This window comes from Nannobrachium achirus (assembly GCF_963921795.1).
Source record: "Nannobrachium achirus genome assembly, chromosome: 7".
Lineage (NCBI taxonomy): Eukaryota > Metazoa > Chordata > Actinopteri > Myctophiformes > Myctophidae > Nannobrachium > Nannobrachium achirus.
The window spans coordinates 16,514,426-16,539,328 of record NC_137816.1 but is presented as its reverse complement, the minus strand read 5'-3'; the positions used below and the strand labels follow the sequence as shown (position 1 = coordinate 16,539,328).

At 42.3% G+C, this 24,903-nt stretch overlaps 1 protein-coding gene across 1 annotated transcript in view; it reads left to right on the top strand.

Annotated features, from left to right (window-relative positions):
* LOC308288605 (CUB and sushi domain-containing protein 1) overlaps positions 1–24,903 on the top strand; it is an 803,860-nt gene that overhangs the window by 738,970 nt on the left and 39,987 nt on the right. The window contains 8 exon segments of the mRNA XM_080730076.1: positions 1,011–1,208; positions 2,707–2,880; positions 3,492–3,665; positions 5,533–5,706; positions 10,448–10,636; positions 14,623–14,799; positions 17,990–18,175; positions 22,942–23,118. Coding sequence (XP_080586202.1) covers positions 1,011–1,208; positions 2,707–2,880; positions 3,492–3,665; positions 5,533–5,706; positions 10,448–10,636; positions 14,623–14,799; positions 17,990–18,175; positions 22,942–23,118 — 1,449 coding nt within the window.

Genomic DNA, 24,903 nt, shown 5'->3' with positions numbered 1-24,903 from the left:
TGTTTTTTCATCAGTAGTTAATGGAACACATAATCTATTTTCCTATTATGGTGCCATAACTACTGTACTGCGAATGCTGTCTACTTGCTCTGTGTCTCGGTGGTGAGCTGTGGACCATTCAGAAATCTGTAGACAGAAATGTACCATCTTATTGTGAGTTATTATTGTGTTATTAAAGACCAATTATATGAAGACAAGGTTGAAAATAGGTGACGTGAAACTTTAAACATGTCCCCATTATGACTCTCTAAAAGGGTGAAAAACATATTTTTCATTTTGGCTTGTTTTTAATATTGCAAACACACGTAATGGCTTTATTAAAATTGCTTTTATAGAAAAAAAAATAGAATTACCAAATGCTTTATGTTCTGTTCACAATTATCACATTTTGATCAAAAAGTAATTTAAATAGTGAATAGTGTAATAGTGTACTGTGTGTGTGTGTGTACTGTGTGTGTACTGTGTGTGTGTGTGTGTGTGTGTGTGTGTGTGTGTGTGTGTGTGTGTGTGTGTGTGTGTGTGTGTGTGTGTGTGTGTGTGTGTGTGTGTGTGTGTGTGTGTGTGTGTGTGCGCGCGCGCGTGCGTGCGTGCGTACTGTGTAGTGCCTTGAATGGCAGGCTTTCCGATCCCATGAAACATTTGAAATATCTTTTTTATTTTTATTACAGTATGTGATGCACTCTTGTCAAAGAGGAGATGACAAAGAGAGAATTACATTAGGATGCGGTCTTTAGTTCAAATAAATAAGAGTGGCAGCAGACCTGTAGTTTTCTGAGAGTTTCACTAATTATAAAGAAATAAATTGTAATGATAATGGTACATGACAGTGGGGGAAAAAAAAGAAAAAAAAGAAGAAGAAGAATATATATATATATATATATATATATATATATACTGTATATACTGTATATAGAACGTATATATATTACCTACTACCAGTACCTACCAGTCTACCTACCAGTCTCCATAATATTGTGTTTTCTTTTTCTTTTTTTCTTTCTATTTTCCAGCGGTCCACTGCCCCAGTGTGGAGGGGGTGTTGTCAGATCACATGACCTATCATCTTCTCTCTGGTTGGCCGGAGGAGTTTGGCTCCATGGTCATGTTGGAGTGCTCAGCAGGGTACTATTTAGGGGCGGGGCATAGGACACTGCGTTGCCTTGCCAACGGCACGTGGGAAGGAGCGCAGGATCTAGCAACATGCAAGAGTAAGTATTGACATCAACATCAGTGTAATGGCATCTACAATTCTACATCTCTCAAGCATAGAGCTGTCACAATTATTACATAATCGTCTAATCGCAATTATTTGACATAATCGCAAATATTTTGTGATAATCGTCATAATCGTTTACTGTACATGTTGAAAGATGTTTATATATTTTCAATCATTAAAAAAATAGTGGAAATAGCAGATCCACAAGCTCACAACGTGTCGCATTTTTTTTAATGGTTTGCGTCTTTATACTAGCCGAAGGTAAGCTAACCGTTCCGCTCCGTCTATTAACCCAAATTAAAAGCTTAAACAATGCTTTTATATAAAAGTCGATTAAAGTCGCTTGGCAGGGAACTCCATAGTGAGATAGTCGATCTAAAAGTCGACCGGCCCTGACTGAGTTAATTTCTTGGTATATTTAGGTTACGCGTCATATCTGCCATGTGCAACTTCAAAGCCTACAAGCCAAACAGAAATGTAAGTGTCAACGACAAAAACACAATTAAATCGTTAATCGCAATTATTTGAGAGACAATTAATCGTCATTTGAAATGTCATATCGTGACAGCCCTACTCAAGCATTTACATTTCAAGGACCCCGACCAGTTTGATATCATTATAATTTTTATCTCTACCTCCCCAATCATTTACGGGTCCCCAAATGGACCTTTACGGGTCCATTTGGTTCCATTTGTAATCTCTCAGAGTTGCAGACCCGTAACTCCTGAAGGACCCCTGAGGTTCCCAGGACCCCACTTTGAGAATCACTGGTTCTCAACATGAGATCCGAGGACCCCCAGGGGTCCTGCAAGCGAATCCCCATCTTAAATGATTGAAAGTTAGAAACCAAATGGACCCATTTGTACAATTTCAGTGTTAAATTGACACTGAGTCTACATTTACACTTCTGTGTGCTACATTTTATAATAATACTTAAAATAATAATAATACTACTGTAAATGCTACTTGATTTTGAAAATAGCTACAGTAAGCTATTACATGCTACTGGAAATTGTAGTTTTTAATTCCTGTTTGATTTGTCTGATTGACACATAACTACTGTTCTTCACCAATCAAAACACCTGTGTTGGTCCACAACATGGCGGATGTACAGTAGGACTACAATTGAAACCCACAAATAGAGTGCAAGACGTTTCAACTATGCTGTGAAAATGATTAGAAACTCATAAATGTGCCACATACTGTACAATAGATTATATTCCCTTAACCACATGAATCCTAGCGTCCCCATGTTTGGGCTAAAATAGATCGTGCAAATATAGGTCTACTGTACAAGCTTTGATATGCGATGCGTTTTGGGTGTAGAGGGAAAAAGGGAGTGGACCAAGGACAGACGCCTAGGGGAACCCCAGTCAATGAGTATATTGGGTTCAAGTGGTTAATTAGTCTAGAATTGTACCATGAGACCCATAATCCTTACACTGTAACTCCTGTTGTCCGTGTTTCTAAACTCTCATTTTATTCATTAGTTATCTCCTGCGGCGAGCTGCCTTCACCAGCATTCGGCACAAAGCTGGGGACACTGACAACATTTGGGGCGACTGCCATCTTCATGTGTAACCATGGTTACACGCTGGTGGGATCGCATGTCAGAGAGTGCGGTGCCAACGGCCTGTGGAGTGGTGCAGAGACCAGGTGTCTAGGTAAGTGCCACGAAAACACAGCCAACTCTAAATGACGAGAGAGCTTTAAGCAGTATTCAAGTGTTGTTGCACTGGTTTGCCTAATAAATCTAATCTGATTCGGGATGCAATAGCTCATCCAATTTCCCCTCAGTATGGCGTTCAAGCCTACTGTGGCTTGTGATGGAGAGTACAACATGGCGACTAATGGCTATCGTTTTAACAGATTAAATGGCGTGAATGAATGAAATCTCATAAGGGGCATCATCTAAATGAGACATAATTGGTTTTGTTTACAAACAAAAATAGCCTCAGCAGTCAGTATCCCTGATAGTATAATACTGGGTGATTGAATTAACGGATATAATTAGCCAAATGTTTGACCTCTTAACGTAACCCATTTATCTACTCATAGTGTGAAGTTACGTTTTGTTATTGTACATTAACCTGATGGGGCTCTACATGGCACAGTAGCATGTGTATACTGTAAGTGAAAGGGTTAGCCTACGTCTTTGTACAGTACAGTATACTAAAGCTACTAAATACAGCATCTATAAATATACCGTTGAACAAAAAAAGCCTAGTTGAGGGTAAAAGCTCTGTTTTTGTGTTTATCATCTTGTCTATTGTAGCGGGCCATTGTGATTCTCCAGACCCTATTGTCAATGGCCACATTAGCGGAGATGGTTCCAGTTACCGTGATACAGTGGTGTACCAGTGCATGCTGGGATATCGGCTAATTGGTACGTCAGTCAGAATCTGCCAGCAAGATCATCGGTGGTCAGGAACCACACCTGTCTGCGTCCGTGAGTAATATTTGATTTCATAATTATTGCAGTTCTCTGTAATATGTCTGTAATATGCCAATTGTCTGTTACATGGTAACTACTAGTAAGACGACTCAGGGCGACATGCAACCTTGCCCGTCGCAATTCTTGGCCATCTGGCCAGTGATGTATATTGGACCAGTTACCCATATATGGAGATCCAAGTACTGTAGTACATCCCTTTTATGCCCATACATGGAGATCCCTGTCTGAACCAGCCGCACATATGGCCTGTCTTCCTTCATATACTGTATGGTCATTCCCATATGAAGTCCTGTTAGATGTGGGCTTAATATTGATGACATCAGGGATCTCCATATATGGGCATAAATGGGAATCTGTTAGAGTGGTTCCCATGACATCACAACATACAATATATTTTATGCCCACACATGGAGATCCCTATCTGAACCAGCCACACAGATATGGGCCATGCCTTGGCCATCTGGCCAGTGATATATATGTGTGTGTGTGTGTGTGTGTGTGTGTGTGTGTGTGTGTGTGTGTGTGTGTGTGTGTGTGTGTGTGTGTGTGTGTGTGTGTGTGTGTGTGTGTGTGTGTGTGTGTGTGTGTGTGTGTGTGTGTGTGTATACTGTGTATATATATATATATATATATATATATATTATATATATATATATATATATATATATATATATATATATATATATTATATATATATAGTGTATATCGATGACATCAGGGATCTTCATATATGGGCATAAAAGGGATTCTGGGGAATACCCATATATGGACTTTTACATAGGTGATGTCACCTGTGATATCACATGTGATGTCACAGTGATGTGTCAAGGGAACCAACCCATAGACTTTAAAAATGTGTACACACACGTCTACACGGACACGGACAAGCTGTGACATTTCTCTTGGTAAACTGCGACCTTAGGTCGCAATTAAGTTTGAAAGTAACTTTATTGAGGACGAGAGAAAGATAAACGGCCAACATGTTGGACTGCACGCTGCCTTCTTCAGGGTAAATCAAACATTGAGTGACACTTCAATATACACAGATGTGTATTTAAATATACACAGATGTGTATTTAAGAGGGATCAGTCTGATTGTAATACACTGAAGAAAGCAGCTTTGCTGTCCAAAACGTTGGTCTTTTATCTTTCTTTTTTGTACCCAATAAACTTTTATTCTTTAACTCATTTAACGCTGATCCTGAGTATACTCGTGAAAAATACTCGAGTATTTAGAGTGCCGATCCCGAGTATACTCGCGTAAAATACTGTATATAGAGTAACGCCGGCACCCTTACCCTACAGTCCGTTGGAAAGTCCTGGCACGATTGGACTCGCCGATTCATCATCATCACGGATCCACGTGCACAAAATAGTAATCCCTTAACATGGAGGCCGACGGTGGATCTCATCTTTAATGTCCATTTTCTCCAAACAACACTTTTAAAGCCAAGGATGGCATTAGATTCTCGCTACAATAACGTAATAACAAAGGCAACGATCGGCCATTTTAGCAACGGCATGGGGTGACGATCGCTTCCGTTGAATGACGTCAAGACGTCAAACCGGAAGTGTTTACGCAATGGCCTTCTGGCCTTCAAAATAAGAGAATGGCAGCGTATGGAGCCTGCGAGAGGCACGCTGGACATTTAACCCGTTCATGTCTGGAGCACTAAATGGGTTAAGAATACTTAACTGTTGGTTGGCACCTCAAAAGGACTTGGACACCGCTGTGAGCAATTCCAAAAGTTTGACAATATACGCCTTATGCTACTATAAATATAGATGCCATTAACATTCTTAGTTATAGATTATTAGTGTATTTTACTCAGAACACGATGTTATCTTCTCACACCCTCAGCCATCACCTGTGGTCACCCGGGCAACCCAGCCAATGGACGGACCAATGGCAGCGAGTTTAACCTCAATGATGTTGTTAACTTCACCTGCAACCGAGGTTACACACTCCATGGAAATGCACGTGCACAGTGCAGGCTCAACGGGCAGTGGAGCAGCCCGCTACCTGTCTGCAGAGGTAGAACTCACACACAAACATACATGTACACACACGCAAACACGCGAAGACAATGCTAACAAACTCAAACATAAGTAAGATATATATCGTTGTTGTCGGGTAGAAACCTTGTATCTCCAAGTTTCAAATTTGTACGTTCTTTCGCAAAGTAAAGCCCTGCTTCATCATACAAGGCCGTCGCACAAAAGTAGTGAAAACAGCAGATCGCGAGGCGTTGTGTGCTTGTAGATCGGCTGTTTTCACTAGTTTAAACCATTTTTTAAATGATAAATGCAAAACGAACGGTTTTGGACATACAAGGTTTCCACCCGACAACGACGATATGATATATATTGTGTATTCGATTAATCGGAAAGGTTATCAATAGAATAAGAAAATAGTCAATAGTTGTGGCCCTAACAAGTCCCACTAACCTCTGTAAGTTGTCTGCCTTGTTCAAATTTCCAGCAACTCGAGTTGCTGGAGCATTTAAACCCTTTTAAATAACTTAGAAGACAGTGGAAATGCAGAGAGAAAAACAAACAAGCAGAACATTTGTTGTTGTAAAATCATGTTATTGCATCACTATACATCACTGTTGACGAATGTCAGCTTTGCTACAGGATGTTAATCTAAAAACACGATCTTAGATTAGATGTTTTTACACACACACACACACACACACACACACACACACACACACACACACACACACACACACACACACACACACACACACACACACACACACACACACACACACTGAGTATTTTCTTTTCCATAAATGCAGCATATTGCCTCATCCTACTTCATCAGCTGCTTATTGTCATCTGGCTCAGAGCCTTAGTGTGGCAAATTGAAGTGACTGAAAAGTTTAGGTTCTTCTGTCCAGAAGCTCTTGAACATGCAGTGTATGCTGAAAGACAGTCTGTAACAGTTAACTAGCAATTATTATTGGGTGTGTGGTAAGCTTACAGTACCTTTCATCAAAGAATCAAGTCTGCACGCCGGTTCTCAGCTTGGAATTATTTATTACTGCCCAAAGTTTCGATCACAAGTTCTTCATCAGGAATCCAAATTCCTTACAAGTTACACACTCCACCAGGACACCATGTGCATGCATTATCAAAAATGTGTAGTGATGACGGTATTGTAACACATATATGGCGGTAATGCAGTTATTGTCCCAGCCATAGTCTGCACATTTATGCGTGTTTAATATGTCTTTATGCCCTTCCATCTGGGACAGCACCTGTGTCTTTTTATTTATTTATTTATGTATTTATTTCCCCCGAAAACTGTTTAGAAGGCGTTTTTGGAATTGGTTTAAATGCTGTAGAATCCACATACTTCAACATCTTATGCACCATTGGTGTACTTTACACTCAATGGTGAAAATAGCTGATCTATAAGCTCTTGTAGAACGTCTATAAAAAAAAAAGATTTCTTGAATTTTCACAGTTTTAGGGTTCATGTGATTACAGTATATCATTGCTGTTGGTCAGAAACATCTCCATACTGTAGGTATTTTAACTTTTTGTATTTTTCGTAAATTATTGCCCTACTTGATCATACTACACTACAGTGTTACACAAAAGTGTCAAAAGTAGCAGATCCGCACGCTCAAAACTGCGGTGCAAAGCCATGGAAATGGTTGTATTGATATTGCACGCACACTGACAACTTGATCCCACATGGAGACTGCATGAGAATGAAATCCACGTCAGCGAGATGCATCATCCTTCACGCATATGTCTGCATGACTGGTGATACGCATCCACTCATCTACAGCATTACTTTCATCATTTGCTGTTGTTTATGTATTTGTCCATTTCAGCTGTCAGCAGACCGTGAAATGATATGAAATAAGTGTGCACTGCTAACAAGAACAAAGAGATACCAGAGATACAGTATAGTCTATACAGTATATACTGTACATCTATAAATAAACAATCCAAACCATAAATAACAGCACACACAAGCTCTCACACGCTCACACAGGCACACGTGCACGTAGGCACACGTGCGCAGTCTGCGCACGGCACGCATGCACACACACACACACATGCAAACAACACACACACAGATTGGCACACAAACACATTCTTCTCCACTTGTCAACCATGCATGGTTGTTTCACTGAAAGTCTCTCAAGACCTGTTCTACTGAAACCGCCAGGAGATGCTGAAACACATGCACATGCACACGCACGCACGCACGCACGCACGCACGCACGCACGCACGCACGCACGCACGCACGCACGCACGCACGCACACACACACACACACACACACACACACACACACACAGGTCGATATTACAAAGCTGCTCAGCTGGAGTTTCCATTGAATTCTTTCTCGCTTACTGGTTCTCTCCCTCCATACCTCTCTCTCTCTCTCTCTCTCTCTCTCTCTCTCTCTCTCTCTCTCTCTCTCTCTCTCTCTCTCTCTCTCTCTCTCCACCCTCCCCCCATCTCTCTCTTTGTCTCCCTCCTCCCTCTGTTTTCGCCCCAGTAGCGGCTGTCAATTATGAGGCTGAAACTTTCTCTGCTCTCACAGTGGTGCCCGACACATGCACGCATGCACGCTGGCGCGCACGCACACACACACACACACACACACACACACACACACACACACACACACACACACACACACACACACACACACACACACACACACACACTGCTGTCCCCCATGGACTTGAATGTGAGCTTCCTTTCCCCCCCATGTGACACGCAGAAGAGGAAAAGGCGGTCAGACGGGATGAATTCGGCATAAATCTGTAGAGAACAGAGACTTATCACAAGAGAGAGGAATAGAGCAGACCAGAGGAGAATGGAACACTGCAGAAATGAATAGAGCTAGAGCCCAAAGAACGGCAGGAGCAAATTCAAGAAATAATGAAAACGGAGTAGAGAAGTATGGAGCGGTATATAGAAGCCCCACGAAGGAAAATCCAAATAAAAAAGATCAGCAGAGAGAAAAAGTGCACTAACAAAGCCAAGCGGAACAGAACAGAGAGAGGCAGAACAGCTGTCTACTCTTTGGAACGATGTATCGCTGTCGGGCACAAACCCCTACAGCAGTGGTTCTCAAACTTTTTTTTTTTTTCATGTCAAGAACCCCTGTCTGTCTCGGAAATATGTTGTGCCAGGGACTCCCAGAATAGATGATTTGTGAAGGAGGGGGAAAAAAAAGAAAAGAAACGGCGAAATCATTCAACTTGCTTTGGCTTTGAGCATCTGCTATTTTTGATTAGCCAAAGTATAAAATATGGTTAAAGTGGTTAAAATCGGGGTGTCACACCAAATTCTGGGCCCTGGGTACAAGGATTCACTGCGGCCCCCCCCCATGAATGTTCTTCATAGGGGTCTTTATTTAGACTGGGAACGCATTATTATGTATTATTTTGTGCATTAACTATTGAAAAATAGCAGATATACAAGCTCACAGCACGGCAACGAGTGCCACGCTGCAAGCTTGTAGATATGCTATTTTTGAAAAATCTTGAACATTTTTGAATATTTCAAATCCTTCTAAGGTTTATTGAAAAACCATATGTTTCTATGTCAGTGGTGCTCAAAGAAGTATTAAACAAATGAAAAGTATCAAATCAACATCTACAAAATGTACTCTGTTAGTGCTAGTTTCTCATCATCATGATATTGAATTATACGGTAGATGAGAACATCTGCCACTCTTATAAAGACAAATTGCCTCCTGTCCATTGTTGTGGACAAAATAGCACATGTTTCATGTATTGCATTTATGTATTTTGATGTTTGATAGAATGATTCACAGACTTTGATTTTGACATTGAGAAAATAAGAAGTAGATATTCCAGTGTGTGTTCTGTGCAAGAGGTCTGGCACGGAAGTGTCTTTGTAGTGGAACTGGTATGATGTTGGAAGTGTTTCCATAAAGATTTTCTTTGTTATTTATGTTTGAGTACCTGGCTGATAAGGTCATGGTGCGTTTGTTCTTTCATGAATCAGTTAAGAGGTAGATCAATCAGCCTGGGACACTATTGAGGAAATGAATCATATTGGATAAAAGCTACACATGGATGTACTGTAGATGGAACATTCTTTCTTTGGTGTGAATGAAAACATGACTGAATAGAGATGGATGATTCCCTTGATGCGCACAAGTGTGAGATCGTTCACCTGAAAGAACGGTACTGGGGCGAATTATGCAGTCTCTTTATTTAAAAAATTCAAAAGGTTTAAATCAGATAATGATAATCTTAAGCATGGAGAGAGAGAGGTTTTTTTTGTGTTATCTTTTTAACATTAATGGATGACTGTACCACGTGTTGTTTACATTTCTGACTAATAAAAATCAATCAATCAATAAAAAATAAAACTCACACATTAACACCAGATACATTTGATACTTAAGTACATTTAATGTGAGCTACGTTAACTCTTTGACTGAAGTGATTTTCTTATGTGACTGACTTTGACTGGGGTCACTTTCAGTTTAAGTTAATTACTTTTACTCAAGTATGGCTTTCAAGTAGGCTTCTTTATACTGAGAAATACTATGTAAAATGTGTATAACATTGGTATGGGCACTAATATGTCACATAAGGAGTCCACTAATATACTTAATATATTTAGGGCTAGGGTATGTATTTCTGTAATATTATTTGGCCGTTCATTTTGTATGTCCATGGTAAACAAAGTTTGGCAAAAATGTCCTTCACAAGTTGTTATTATGTGACATCGATGGGTTGTGTCTGTTTGTGTTGTCATAGTGGTCAACTGCTCGGACCCGGGTCAGGTGGAGAATGGCGTGCGCCAGTCCGGACTCCGCTACCCAGAAGTCTTTAGCTATGGTGTCACCGTGGCGATCCACTGCAAACGAGGCTTCTACCTACTGGGCTCCGCCCTGCTCACCTGCCTGCATGATGGACGGTGGGACCGAGCAACCCCACGCTGCCTAGGTACTGTATGAGAAATGGGGATACGCAAGTAGAATTACCAATACCACAATGTAGAAATATACTCTTTTACAAGTAAAAGTCCTGTGTTCAAAATGTATTCAAAAAGAGGCATGTGTGTGTCCCTTGAGGTGACAGGCTTTATTGTCGGAGAGCTACCTGGCAGATAGAAACACAGACTCTGACCACAAGGCCTTGAGATGTAGTGGAGTAGAAGTATAAAGTATGTGAAAAATGGGAAATACTAAGTAAAAGTACATAAAGATTGTACTTATAGCACTAGAGTAAGGAGGAGAGAGATGGACATATGGATGAGACTGGAGGAAAGAATGAGAGAGACTGGAAAGAACAGGAAGATTAAAAGAGAGAGAACTAACACAACTTCTACACAAATCAGATGAAAGTACATCCCATTCCATGGATTATTAGAAAAGAATCCCAGTGACTAATAGATCGAACTTTTGCCATATATACTGTATATATTATATTCTCTTTTACCTAGGCAAAGCTATTCTAGGTGTGAAATAGCTTGAAGAGGCACTGACTGACTTGGGGTGAGATAGAGATGAGAAATGAGAAAGAGGTGTGGAAGGGAAGAAAGGAAGTTGAGGAGAAAAGGAGAGGAAAGTAATCATAAAAGAGAATGAGAGACACTGTGTGTGTGTGTGTGTGTGTGTGTGTGTGTGTGTGTGTGTGTGTGTGTGTGTGTGTGTGTGTGTGTGTGTGTGTGTGTGTGTGTGTGTGTGTGTGTGTGTGTGTGTGTGTGTGTGTGTGTGTGTGCGTGCGTGCGTGCGTGCGTGCGTGCGTGCGTGCGTGCTCACATCCGTGCTTACATGTGTGCATGTGTATTGAAAGCCAGAGGCATGTGCGTGTCCCTTGGGGTGACAGGCTTTATTGTCGGAGAGCTACCTGGCAGATAGAATCACAGAGATTAAACTAGAGAGATGGGGAGGGATGGGGAGAGAGAATGGCTACAAGGAGAGAGAGAGAGAGAGAGAGAGAGAGAGAGAGAGAGAGAGAGAGAGAGGCATTGGTGAGAAAGAGAGGCGTTGGTGAGAAAGAGAGGCTGTTACAGAGATATAAAGGAACAGAATACGGAGGGAGATGAGAAGGATGCTGTTTACAGGGAGAATGGGGGCCAGAGGTGTGTATGGTGATCATGATAGCTCCATCACAGACAGCATGGAGTTGGTTGGACTATTAGGCCCCAGGTTTTCAAAGGGGGTGGGGGTGGCCGAGGGGCACCGAGTACGTATATTCACCTTGTTCTTGGCCCTTCTCCAGGACAGCACCATTGCCCTTTTCTGCTGCTTCCTTCTATATCTGGTCACTTCCGTCCTAAGAGGCTGCAGGTGTAATCAGTATGTTGCCAGATTTTGCAAGGGAAACAAACGGTTTGGTCTCTGAAAATAAACCCAAAAGATTTGACAAAGATACGTTTTACAAGGTACACTTTGTATTGGTTATACGAAAATAGCAGATCTACAAGCTCACGCCGCGTTACCCCCCCGCGCCCACGGTGGGTGTGGCCAGGTAGGAGTGTCAATTCAATTCAATATAAAAGTGCACATGAAATAGCAAGATAGCAACAGGACCTGATCATTGGACACAGTGTCAGATGAATCTTTTGTTTTACATCACCCGTGGAATGCAAAACATGATCGGGCAGCCGCTCCAGAATGACGGTGAGAGGCAAAAGAGCAAAGCACAGAAGCGCACGAAAAAAGGGAGACAGTGAGTTCTGTGTGGAGAGGATTACATTTCAGAGACAAGGTTTTGGATGGTTGCAGTGCAGGGGGGAGAGACAGGGGTGATACTGGATGACTAGATATTTGGCAGAAATACAATATCGCTGCAGTTCCATATTGGCTGCGTCCCGCAATCCCCTCGTCCGAACCATTTGACACAGGTTATTGATTTAGAAATGGTATTAGCCTTCAGGTTTCCACTTCCACAGCAACGTAAATAGAGGCAGAGTCCGCTATGGAGAGGTAACAGATTTGCAGAATGCTGTGATTGATCAGATACTGATCAGAGTGAACCATTAAAGGAGTAGTTCACCCCCAACATGACTTTTTTTCTATTGATTACTCAGGCCATGGAGAGTAGAGTTCAATAATATTTTTTGGTTTTTGTCACATTCCTAAGACAAAAATGTGATAACAATAAATTTACCCCCATTGATTCCGGATGGTGACCCGTTTCGAAACGGGTCACCATCCGGAATCAATGGGGGTAAATTTACTTGAATCAAAATTTTGTCTTAGGAATGTGACAAAAACCAAAAAATATTATTGAACTCTACTCTCCATGGCCTGAGTAATCAATAGAAAAAAAGTCATTTTGGGGGTGAACTACTCCTTTAATAATAACAGTGTTTAGAGAGCTTGCTGCACAAGTCACAGGAGAAGAGCTCTGTATGAGGGAGACATGCTTACACTTTCTCTTTCTGTCTCTCTTAAGCCCCTTTTTCGACTGCAGCTTTAGCACCACACTACACAACACTACACCGCACCACATACAAATATCTACATTACACACAAAAGTACCCCTATTGGTAAGAAACAAATTGACCCTTTTAACTGTGATTATAATACAATATAAATTTGTATTACAACTATCCCAATTATAATGCACTATAATGGATTATAACTGTGATTATAATACACTATAAAGTATTAATATATTACTATGATAAAAATACACTATAATAGATTATAACAGTGATTATAACACAATTGAATCTATTATCGTGTATTACACCGGTGGTCTAAATGAAAAGTCAGTGAATGATCAGTCATTATGAAGTGTTTGTCCCTGTTTGGCCTAGCTCAGACCTTCTCTGGATTGGATACTTTTTAGTACCATGTTTAGTACCACTTTCACACCACTCTACCCAGGTCCTTGTAGTAGAAAACCTGGCACAAGTGAGTGGTGTGGTGTCGAAAAGGGGCTTTTTTTCTTAAGGGAGACATACTATACAGTATTGTTGGGATAGATATATTAAGCTTAAAGCTGTACTGTGGAAGCTGCTCAACTAGTGGTCAGTAGCGGTATTGCTTTTTCGCCGCGGACCACCGTGGCCGCCGCGACCACCTCCGCCTCGCCGATACGAATCCATAGAGCCGTCTCCCGTCATTTTTAGACCAGGATTGAGGGAGTAGCATGCAAGATTGCTTCACCAATGTAAACACAGTTGTGAGGGAAGCTATTTTCTGAAGAGACACAAGACTCGCTGTGATTGGCCGGTGGTGTATGATCGGCGCTGTGATTGGCCGGTAGTGTATCATGTGGGAGATGACATCATTTTGCCGGGAAATACAGCCCCTGTCATGGGTATGTAGAAAACATATAAAGAAAAGGCTTTTGGGGCTGAAATTAACGGAGTGGGTGTTCTAAAACTAAAGCGATTTAATAGTTAGGACAATTTTAAGATTTGTTTTATTAAAAAAGTTACATAGTATAACTTTAAATAGTTAATTAAGTACTTTTTTGTACTTTTACTCAAGTACATTTTGAATACGATTTCTTTTCCACCACGGTAACTAGACACATAAACAGTGCAGTGGTTCTCAAAGTGGATTCCAGGGACTCTGTGGGTTCCTTTTTGGGGGGGTCTAAATTGACCAATCCAAGTCTGTAACTCTGACGGTGTACACCGGGTTCATTTGGTTCCATTTGTAAACTGTCAGAGTTAAGGGGAGACCTTGAAATGTGAATGTTTGAGAAACACTGCACTAGTAACTTTAGGCCTGTTCATACTCTCTCCGAATCCGAACTTCTCAACAGAGAATTCTGACTTTCCGGCGTGCAGCTTTCCGAACTCTAATTCGGGGTAATGCTTTTCAGAAGTTGCGTGTGATGTCATTTTGTAGACGAACCGGACTTTTCCGACGAAAAGTTCGGTTTCGGAGAAAGTATGGACAGGCCTTAACCCTGCACCCATCCCCCTTTCCTCAACCCTTTGCTTGTGTCGTGTCTCCCTATAGCCATCTCCTGTGGTGACCCCGGGGTGCCTCCCAACGCTGTGGTCTCTGGATCCCGCAGCTGGACTCACGGCTCAGTGCTGCAGTACTCCTGCCTGCCTGGGGGGGTGCTGGTGGGCAACGCTACACGCCACTGCCAGGAGGACGGCACGTGGAGTGGAGCGCCGCCATACTGCACTGGTAAACATAGGCTCTCACCAGGGGGCCAGTTGTCCGGATTTAAAATGAAGCAAACACAGAACTAAAGTTCCTATGATTCACCGCCTGTTGCGTTGTTCTGGTACCACAAGCAACATGTTCTCCATAGGATTCCTTTCATTTCCCCCAAACTTTTACATTAGATTTGCTTACCTTAATAAACATTACTAGAAGCTCGGCCGCCCTTGCCCATTGACTCATGTGGTGTACGTGATGTCAGAGACTTTTATGAAGTGATGTCACAATGTCCCTTTATGCCCATATATGGAGATATCTGTCTGTCCATTTTATGCCCATATATATGGAGATCTCTAGGACCCGTATTGACCATCTGTTTGCCTGTGTCCATTTATGCTCATATATGGAGATATCTGTATCTGTCTGTCTGCATCCATTTTATTCCCATATATGGAGATCTCTGCAGACACAGTGCCGGTTCCGGAAAACCCTGATGTAAGACATCAGAATCCGACCTTTCGTGCTGGTTCCGGAAAATCGCGTATCGGTCGGGTTGAGGCCAGGCACTGCACTACCTGCTGCGGCGGGGAACGCGCGTGCCGAATTTGAAATAGGGAATGAATGCCCCACCCTTTAATGCAAACCCCATTATACCTGTTATCATAGGACCCATTTTGACCATCTGTTTGCCTGTGTCCACTTAAGCCCATATATGAAGAACTCTGCAGACACCGTGCAGGTTCCGGAAAACTCTGATGTCAGACATCAGCTCCGCATACGGGTGTCCATTTTATGCCCATACAGTATATGGAGATCTCTATGAATGAATGCCCTACCCTTTAATGCAAACCCCATTATACCTGTTGTCATAGGACCGAATCTGAAGCCGGTGGGACGAACGGTTCTCGAGATACGCGGATTACATACAGACAGACAGAGATTTGTCGCATTTATAGATAGATTACAATGCCATTGGTCATGATATTTGCATATAATATAAATACCCCCCACAGAAGCTTACATTCACACAACTTCAAGATCTCTGGAGTCCAGAGTCTGGAGGAACAACATCTCACTTTTTCACTGAAGCTATTTCTCACTAAAACATATAGTAAAATGCCTGTAATCATTTTTTGGTGATCATTAGAACATGTCTAGAACATGTACATATGTTATTATTGTGGAAAAAGATCTCCCAAATGTAAATTAGAGCATGATTTATGATTTATTATGGCTATAAAACCTTACATTTCTTTTTCTTTTTTTTAACATTACATTTTCCTCTCCAAAGAACTCCTACAACACCATCTGAAAGTTTTTTTTCTTTTTCTTTTTTTTGTGTGTGTGTAGAAATTAATTCGGGCCTTACGTACAGGGTTAAGCTCACCATGCTTTGCATTATGTTGTGAGTTTGTAGAATGGCTATTTTAGCATGACTCCGTCGTACAATGAAGTAAAAGACAGGACTTAAATAGATAAGTAAGTACTTTTTATTTAAATGGCACTTCTCACAGAGAGGGCTCACAACGTGATTTACATACAGTAGGATTAAAAACACAGCATAAGGTATTAACACCATTAAAAACTGCTAAAATAACAAACTGTACAATTAATCTCAAGAAGCAAGAGAGCAGATATAATACACACGTGACACGGAGGATAAAATAAAGACTTTCCGCAAACTCTTGTTTCAGCAGTTGTGATTTTTAGGTTGTTCTTAAAGATGTCCACAGAGACTACAGAGTCCTTGCAAGCGTTTGCGGCCCCCCAATCTGGACCACTTAACAGAGTTTTTTTCTTTTCGTTTTATATTGTTAAAGGAGCTATAGTAAACGTTTTCTTGAAAAACGGATGCTAAAATAAAAATAAAAATTATCTTTCGAAAATATTTTATAAAAAAAGCAGCTTCATATATGTGTTTCTATTCAAACATTTTCACAAAAAGCGTAAAATAATGATAAAATAATAATTTTGGCCATTGTCAGGCCGACACTTTGTTTACATTCTAGTCTATAGACTAGGATGTAAACAAAGTGTCGGCCCTACAATGAAAAAGTTGACTATAGCTCCTTTAATTAATGTTATATTATCAATGAAATCTTTCTTCCCACAATTGGCCCCCGGCCCGCAGGTTGTGAATCGCAGAGCCACACACACACACACACACACACACACACACACACACACACACACACACACACACACACACACACACACACACACTATGTACAGTACAAGCTTATGTGTGAGTGAGTGTTGATAGACAACCTGGCGGCGCAGTGGATTCTTTAGAAAGTGGGCGGGCAAGTGGCTGACAGGGGAGAGAGAGAGCGGGGGACGTCGCTCAAGGTGTCAAGCGATGTGTAGCAGCAGCCCTACGGGACGCCAACGCAACATGGCATGCGATCATTTTACCCAAACTCAACATCATCTGTATCTCTCCAGCTGAAAAGCAGCAGGCTTCACCCTGCTGGCCTTGAAACACTCTCCTCTCAGCAGGGCGGCAGCGTCTCTCTCTCTCTCTCTCTCTCTCTCTCTCTCTCTCTCTCTCTCTCTCTCTCTGAAGCCCCAGGCCTCATTGAGATGCAAAGAGAACTCACTGCCTCTCAGAGCTTCTTAAATTCTCAAATCCCCCTGTCGGATGTTTAAGCTGCTCATATTCTAACACCCACCTTAATGCTGTAGGACAACACACGGTGCAGCTTAAATGTACTGTGAGGCAGGTGTGCACGTTTACCTATGTGCCTACGTGCATGGTACATGTGTATTCTGCTTGTCTCTATGCTTGTATGTGGGTACAGCAGGGGCTCCCAAACTTTGCAGCTCAAGACCCCAACGATACGTTTGACATCTCCACCAGGACCCAAACTTTAAATGCTTTATGAATTAACCCCTTAATTAAACAAATAATGTAATTGTGAATGTAGCCGATCTACAAACTCACTATATGTTTCGATGTAATGCATTGTGAGCTTATCTACTATTACATTATGGAATTGTTTTGATTTGAAAAAAATCGTTTACTTATTTTTATAATTTCAGAAAATGTGTGACAATCTTTTGAAAATAAAAATAAAATCTAAAAAACAAGGATTTCATCAAATGGATTATGAAATTACACTGGACTGTGGAAGAAAAAAGAGCTGAAGAAAGTACATTAGGGAAGCAGTGGTGTGTACAGTACACCAACTGTCCCAGTCTGTCTCCCATGCAGGTGTCCTACCAGGAGTGTGTGGAGACCCAGGGCTGCCCCCGCATGGCGTCCGCCTGGGCGGAGAGGACTTCCAGACCAGGAGCCTGCTGCGCTTCAGCTGCGAGGCGGGCTACAATCTGATGGGCTCAGCCGAGAGGACCTGCCTCCACAACGGGACCTGGAGCGGCACGCAGCCTGTCTGTCAAGGTGAGGCTGCACACAGCTCACACATGTTCAGGGCTGTCACCATTAGGACATTTTACATGATGATTAACTGTCACACAAATAATGGCGACTTTAGGCTTTGAAGTTGCACAGGGCAGATATGACAAATAACGTATATACTGTAGGTTTAAATTGGTTATGCTGATTTTGAGGCAGTAAACTAATTTAGCCACGGACCCCCTGGAAGTCCCTCAAGGGCACCACTTTGAAAACCATGTTCTAGAGCAGTAGTTCTCAAAACCATTAATTTTAAACGACCTCCAGGTTGGTATATACTGTAAAAGCCACACATGGAACCAAGTGGACCTCATTTTTTCCACTTTGTTCACTCTCAGAGTTACAGACCTTTTGAGGTCCATTTGGTTCCTACCTAAGTTCCTAACTATTCCTATTCCTAGGTTCCTAACTATTGATCATTTTGCTGGGGACTGCCTAGAACCCCCTCAAGGATCCCTGGTTGTCTCTGGGACCCCACTTTGAGAACCACTGTTCTGGAGTGTTAATTTAACCGTTTGAACCCTACAATAGCATCTCTTATCTGGGAAGAACTTTCGATACTTCGCAAGGCGACTCTTTGTGAGCTTGTAGATCGCCTGTTTTCGGTGAAGAGATTTGGTGTTGAGGGGAAACAAAGAGTGGAGCAAGTACAGAGCCAATGCAGGTTAACTAAGTAGGCTATTAATTAACTAAGTATAGAGGGTTCAAGTGGTTATTTAGTATACTGTTAATTCAGTTTACAAATTAAACCAAATGGAACCCAGGTTAATTTCAGTGAAATTCAGCAAGAGCGATCTTTTTTCTTGCGTTCCCGACCCGGAGTCGCGTCCCCGACCCCGGGTGGGGACGGAGGTTAGGTTATTTCACCAGGTTAGCTTTCACCAGCGTCGGCAGTTTAGCATTTCACCAGCGTCCTCCCATGGGGACGGGAGGGTGCGTCCCCGCGGGGGGGATGGACCATCGGCAGGTTAGCATTTCACCAGTGTTAGTTTTACTCAGGTTAGGGTTAGAGTTAAGGTTAGGTTTAGGTGGTACCTGCTCACGTTCCGGTCCGCCACGGGACGGGATGGAGCCACGAGAAGATCTCTGCTCTGGCTCCGGTCCGCCACGGGGTGTGACGGGCCGCGAGAAGAGCTCGGCCTTCCTGGCCTGCCGGCGCTCAGTCCCCCATGTGGGGTGGGGACGCGACCCTGGATCGGGGACGCCAGAAGAGCTCGCCCTCCCTCGTGAAATTGACACTCAGGAATCAGGATTTTACTCTGTTGAATTTTCAGGGCAATGCACATGCAGTGAAAGTCAGTCTATCTATAGTATCAGACACTTAAAGTTTATGGGAAGATCCAAACCATTTCTTAATGACATTTTCACAGTCAGCATGAACCGTAATGATTAATAATAGTAGATGAATATATGCTCCTATCAGATCATGTTTCACATCAATTACTGTATGCCTATTCTATTACACTACCAGTTAATCTGTATTACTTAAAGCTCTGCGCGCGTGTGTGTGTGTGTGTGTGTGTTTTTGTGTTTCTGTGCGTTCAGTTTATTTACGACCTTCTAGAGTTGTTTCTCATTAAGCTAATTGTGTTTTAAGGCTGATTCAGAGAGAAAGAGGCATCCATCATTGAGACACATGGAGGCACACAAACAGTCCCCCCTCCCACCACCACACAAACACAACCATGCCACAACACACACGGATACACAGACACACACACAACCATGCCACAACACACACACACAAACATACACATACTGTGCACACATTGACACAACCATGCCACAACACAGACACAGACACACTGTGCCATGTCACAACACACACACACACACACACACACACACACACACACACACACACACACACACACACACACACACACACACACACACACACACACACACACACACACACACACACAGAGAGCGAGATCCACGCCACTCCATTCTTCCATCACTCGTGCTTGGCCATTCTCGCTCCCACGCACACACACGCACACACACCATTCAATCCAGAGCTTTTAAAGGCTCTAACTAATGAATCCATTCAATAGGTGTTTGATTGTTAATGCCTGTCAGCTGTCATGAACCTATTAGCGAGATGTGCTGTGGTTGGTTGCTAATGCCTGTCTGGCCTGTTAAGTGGATGTGCTGTGCCAGCACCTTCAGATCGATGGATCACTGGTTCAGACCAGAGACCACAGATAGACTCTCTGGCTGCTGGAGCGGCCAGCCAGCCCCTCAGCTGGAAACCCTGTATGTCCAAAGTGTTATAGTTTTTAGAAAACAGAAAAAGATCATCTCCGTTCCAAATGGATTGAAAGTGCTTATTATTATAAAGGCCAGTTGTTAGCTCTCAAACCTTTTTGGTGCCAAGGATCCCCAGATTGATATATATTTGGCCGCGGGCCGGACCCCCACCTTTGTGCCAGGGACAAGAGAAGATTTATGTAAAAAATGTTTCCAAACATTTCAATAAAATGTACAAGCTCGTGAGCTTGCATATCTGCTATTTCTTTTATTTTTTATAGCCAATGTATAAATGGATAAAATGGTTACAATGATTGTGATGCTACATTAGCTACTTTTGCTGGGGGACCCCTGGAACGCCCTCAAGGACCCTGCCCTGGGGGTCCTCACTCAGACCCCACTTTGAGAACCACTGATTTAGGCACAAGCTCTTGTTAATACTTTTCATCAGTGAAATATGTATCAGAAGAACCAGCACCTTCACTTAAAATGTTCAAAAGTGGGGGCACGGTGGAGTAGTTGGTAGCGCTGTCGCCTCACAGCTAGAAGGTCCTGGGTTTGATTCAGTGGCGTCAGTTCAGAAAAAGCTAAGGTATGGCAACATGACTGGTGTCTTGCATGCAAGACACCAGTCGTGTTGCCATACATTAGCAACGGACATTTATTTTAAGAAGTACATTTTATTTTTTCTACGGTTTCTTGGGCTGGATATGGCAGCCTGGAACGGTTGTTCAAGTGCAGCTAAACATGTTAGTAAACGTGCCACAATTAACAATAATGCATTGCACCTGTGCAGCTGACCAGCGGAACCTGGGAATATACCATTGTCAAGATGGGGAGAATACAAGTGTGGAGAATATAATTATAATACCTTGTTAAAAAGTGTCCATTTTCTTATATTTTGCATTTGTAGTTATTTTACTGTAATTTAACAACATAATAACTAGAACAGATAGGCAAAGAGACATTCATGGATTTATATTTAAAAGTAACTTTTATTTTCCTACGTGGACCCAGGGTATGGCAGCTGCATACCCCTGCCATACCCAATTGACGCCCCTGGTTTGATTCCGCCGGGGGACGCTGTGGGCGCTGGGGGCGTGTTCTCTCCTCCGCGTCATCAGCGCCCACAACCTAGGTGGGGTTGCCGAAAGGGCCTTTCTGTGTGGAGTTTGCATGTTCTCCCTGTGTCTCCTAGGGTAGATACCCTCACAAAGAACATGCAGTAATCCTGGTCTATATAATGCCTCCCCCTGGCCAGCTGGGGCGCCTGATGGAGGGGAAAGGAACTGGTTGAAACAACGTGTTCTTTCCACGCGCTACGTCCAAACCGGAGGAATCCCCCCTGTCAGGTGAAAAGAAGCAACTTGGACTACTCATGCACTGAAGGAAGCATGAGGTCAGTCCGTTGTCTCCCCTGGTGCGGCAGAGGGAGAGCAGAAACCAGGATTACAGGTTAGGTAATTGGCACTGGGTGAAAAAATGGGTTACAAAATCTTGGGATAAAAATGTTATTAAAAAAATGTTCAAAAGTAGCAAAAATAGCAGATGTTCACACCGAGCGGCGATTTTTGCTTCTTTTGTGTGCCGCTGTAGTGTGACGATGTGGGGCATTAATACGGGAATAAAAAGAACAACATAGAAAGTTGAATTTATGGAGATACAAGGTTTCTTGCCTGTTTCACTGTGCTGCTACAGGTATTGATGAGCACCTGGTAATTAATGGTTTCATCTCTCCATGATCATCTTATGGAATCCTCTGCTTTATCTTTGCATCCAGCCTTTCTTTCAGTAACAGAAGGATCGATAGGGCCGGGACACTTGAACGCATTGCTTATCTTGCCTGTGGCAGTGATTGATCTGAATGTAATACCAGCCACAGACATTTCGGTAGCTACTGTAGCTCACAGCTGGAATGTTCTTGATGTTGCCAAGGATCACATCACCAAACTACCTCTCATTAGCCAGGTTCCCTACCTCAGGGACCTTTTTCTCCCCCAACCTTTTTCCTGTGGTTTTCCTCCCGTTACAGCATCCAAGTGGTGGAAGAAGTAGAAGCAATCTCGTAAAAGGCCTGTGTTCAAACATTTTGTTGTGGAAAAGTACAAAAATATTGGCATCAAATATACAATACTTACAGTTAAAGTACCGGTACTTAAATATAAAGAAAGAAATTCAAACTATTTCGAAAATATCTAACCTATAAGCTCGGTGTAATGCGTTGTGAGCTTGTAGATCGGCTATTTTTGAATAGCCCAAGTATTACATAGGGCTTAGTAACCAAGTAACTTGGTGGAAAAAGTACTGTATATTATTTGCCTCTGAAACGTAGTGTAGTAGCCTACACGTATAGAAATGTGTAATAACAGTAAAAGTACAGTACTTCAAAATTGTACTTGAGTACAGCATTTGAGTATACTTACCACCACTGCCAACAGCAAGGGCTTGATTGACAGCAGTAAATTATTAATAATTGTGTATATTTTATGATTCTGCAGCGGTATCATGCGGTAACCCCGGCACCCCGGCCCAGGGTAGAATAGTCTTCAGCGATGGCATCACCTTTGGCAGCTCCGTGGCTTATGCATGCTGGGAAGGATTCAAAACATCCGGCCTCACCACCAGACACTGCACTACTAACGGGACGTGGACAGGACAACCGCCTGACTGCACTGGTAGGATGTACAGTATAGCTTTATTTATCCTTATTGCCAGTGTTGGGGAAAGTTTACAAGTTCACAGCTTCAAAAATGTTCTTTTCATAGTTCATAATTCCACATTTTGAACTAAAGTTCATGGTTCCCCAAAATGAACTAACTTAGTTCTTTTTTTTTTATCCATCATTTTTTATACTTTAGGCTGTTCAAATTAATGTATTTTTTAAGACGTTGCTGCGAGCTATTATTTGTCAAAATTATTGACACAGCCCATATAGAACCACACACTGCAATTATTTCATCCAATTTAACATTGAGGTGCCCACAATGTTTAGGTACCCACTCTTCCTGCACCCTTATTGTGAAGGCAGATGTTTCTAACCGTCACGCACATCCTGGTTAAAATAGCTACAAGCTCACAACGTCTCATCGTTTTGCTTTTCTGTTTTATTGTTAATCATGTGTACCAGCATGCATTTCATGTCATGAAAGGTGCTTTACAAATGAAGTGTATTATTATTATTTACCAGTAAGACGCCCTAAGAGCGAGAAGCGCACATGGCTGCTTTGGCATGTATACCCTTCTGCTGAACTGGTCAAGTCATCACTGTGATGTCAGAACAGGTCAGCTATATCCATATATGGAGTCTGTGAGGTCAGATGTAGAGGTATTGACCAGCTCCATATATGGAGAGCTAGGTGATGATCCACTCGTCTCCATGTATGGATATCCAGGGTTTGATGAGGTCAGTGACGTGACCTTCATATATGGAGATCCAGGTGATGATAGTCAGCAGTCTTGTTTTGCAAATGAATCATGTCTTGGCCATATGGAGCGTCCATATATGGGCATTGCCAAATATGGGCTTAATATTGATGACATCAGGGATCTCCATATACAGTATGATAGCCAGAACAGGCTGTCTTGGTCATTGAGTCAACAATGTTATGTCACAACAGGTCAGCTATAGACATTGAGGCATTACCCACTGACCCAAGAACAGGATCTGCCGGGTTTCATAGTAAACTGTCCCATTATTTGGGAACAAGGTAGGACTAGCAGTACTTAGTATTGGTTGGTAGTAGTAGTAGTAACAGTAATACTATTTGTTGTAGCCATACAAACATACTGGGTGTAGTAGAATTTGTAGAATTTGTAGAATTATTAGTACTACATGGGCACCAGCCTACTCGGGGAGTCTGGGACCACCCGAGTTGGGTGCGATATAAACCGGGAACTCACTGCACTCCTCCGACTGGGACGCGCGCCATGTCTGTCATTCGGTCGGACAGCGCCCAAGTTATGCTCAGGACCACAGAGTTGTTTGCAATTTATAGATGGATAGATACAGGAGGTGGTTTGAGGATGATAAATTGTTTGGACGGATGTAAGGGGAGGGGGGTTAACAGAGATATCTTGCAGGAATTAATTTTCAGACTTTGGTGAAGTCTGCAGTCTGACGGAGGTGGAAAGATCACTACTGATATCTTAATTCAATTTACAATAAAGTATGTTGGAACAGTTGGAAACCGCAAAATGCCGATGAGCTAAAAAAGTTGGATGCTGGTATATGCAGTAGAACCAATAAGCACACATAGGCTGAAGATGTGTTGTGGTGGTCTGAGACTTTGTTCTATGCTAACACCTTCCACTTTATGTCAAAGCATTTATCAAGAATTCATCAATTATACGGGAGGCTCTCTCCATTCCGACATGTCGCCACTCCGAAATTGACTTCTCATTGTCGGAGTGGCGACACTCCCATGGGCCTAAGGTTTAGGGTTAGGGTTAGAGATGGGGTT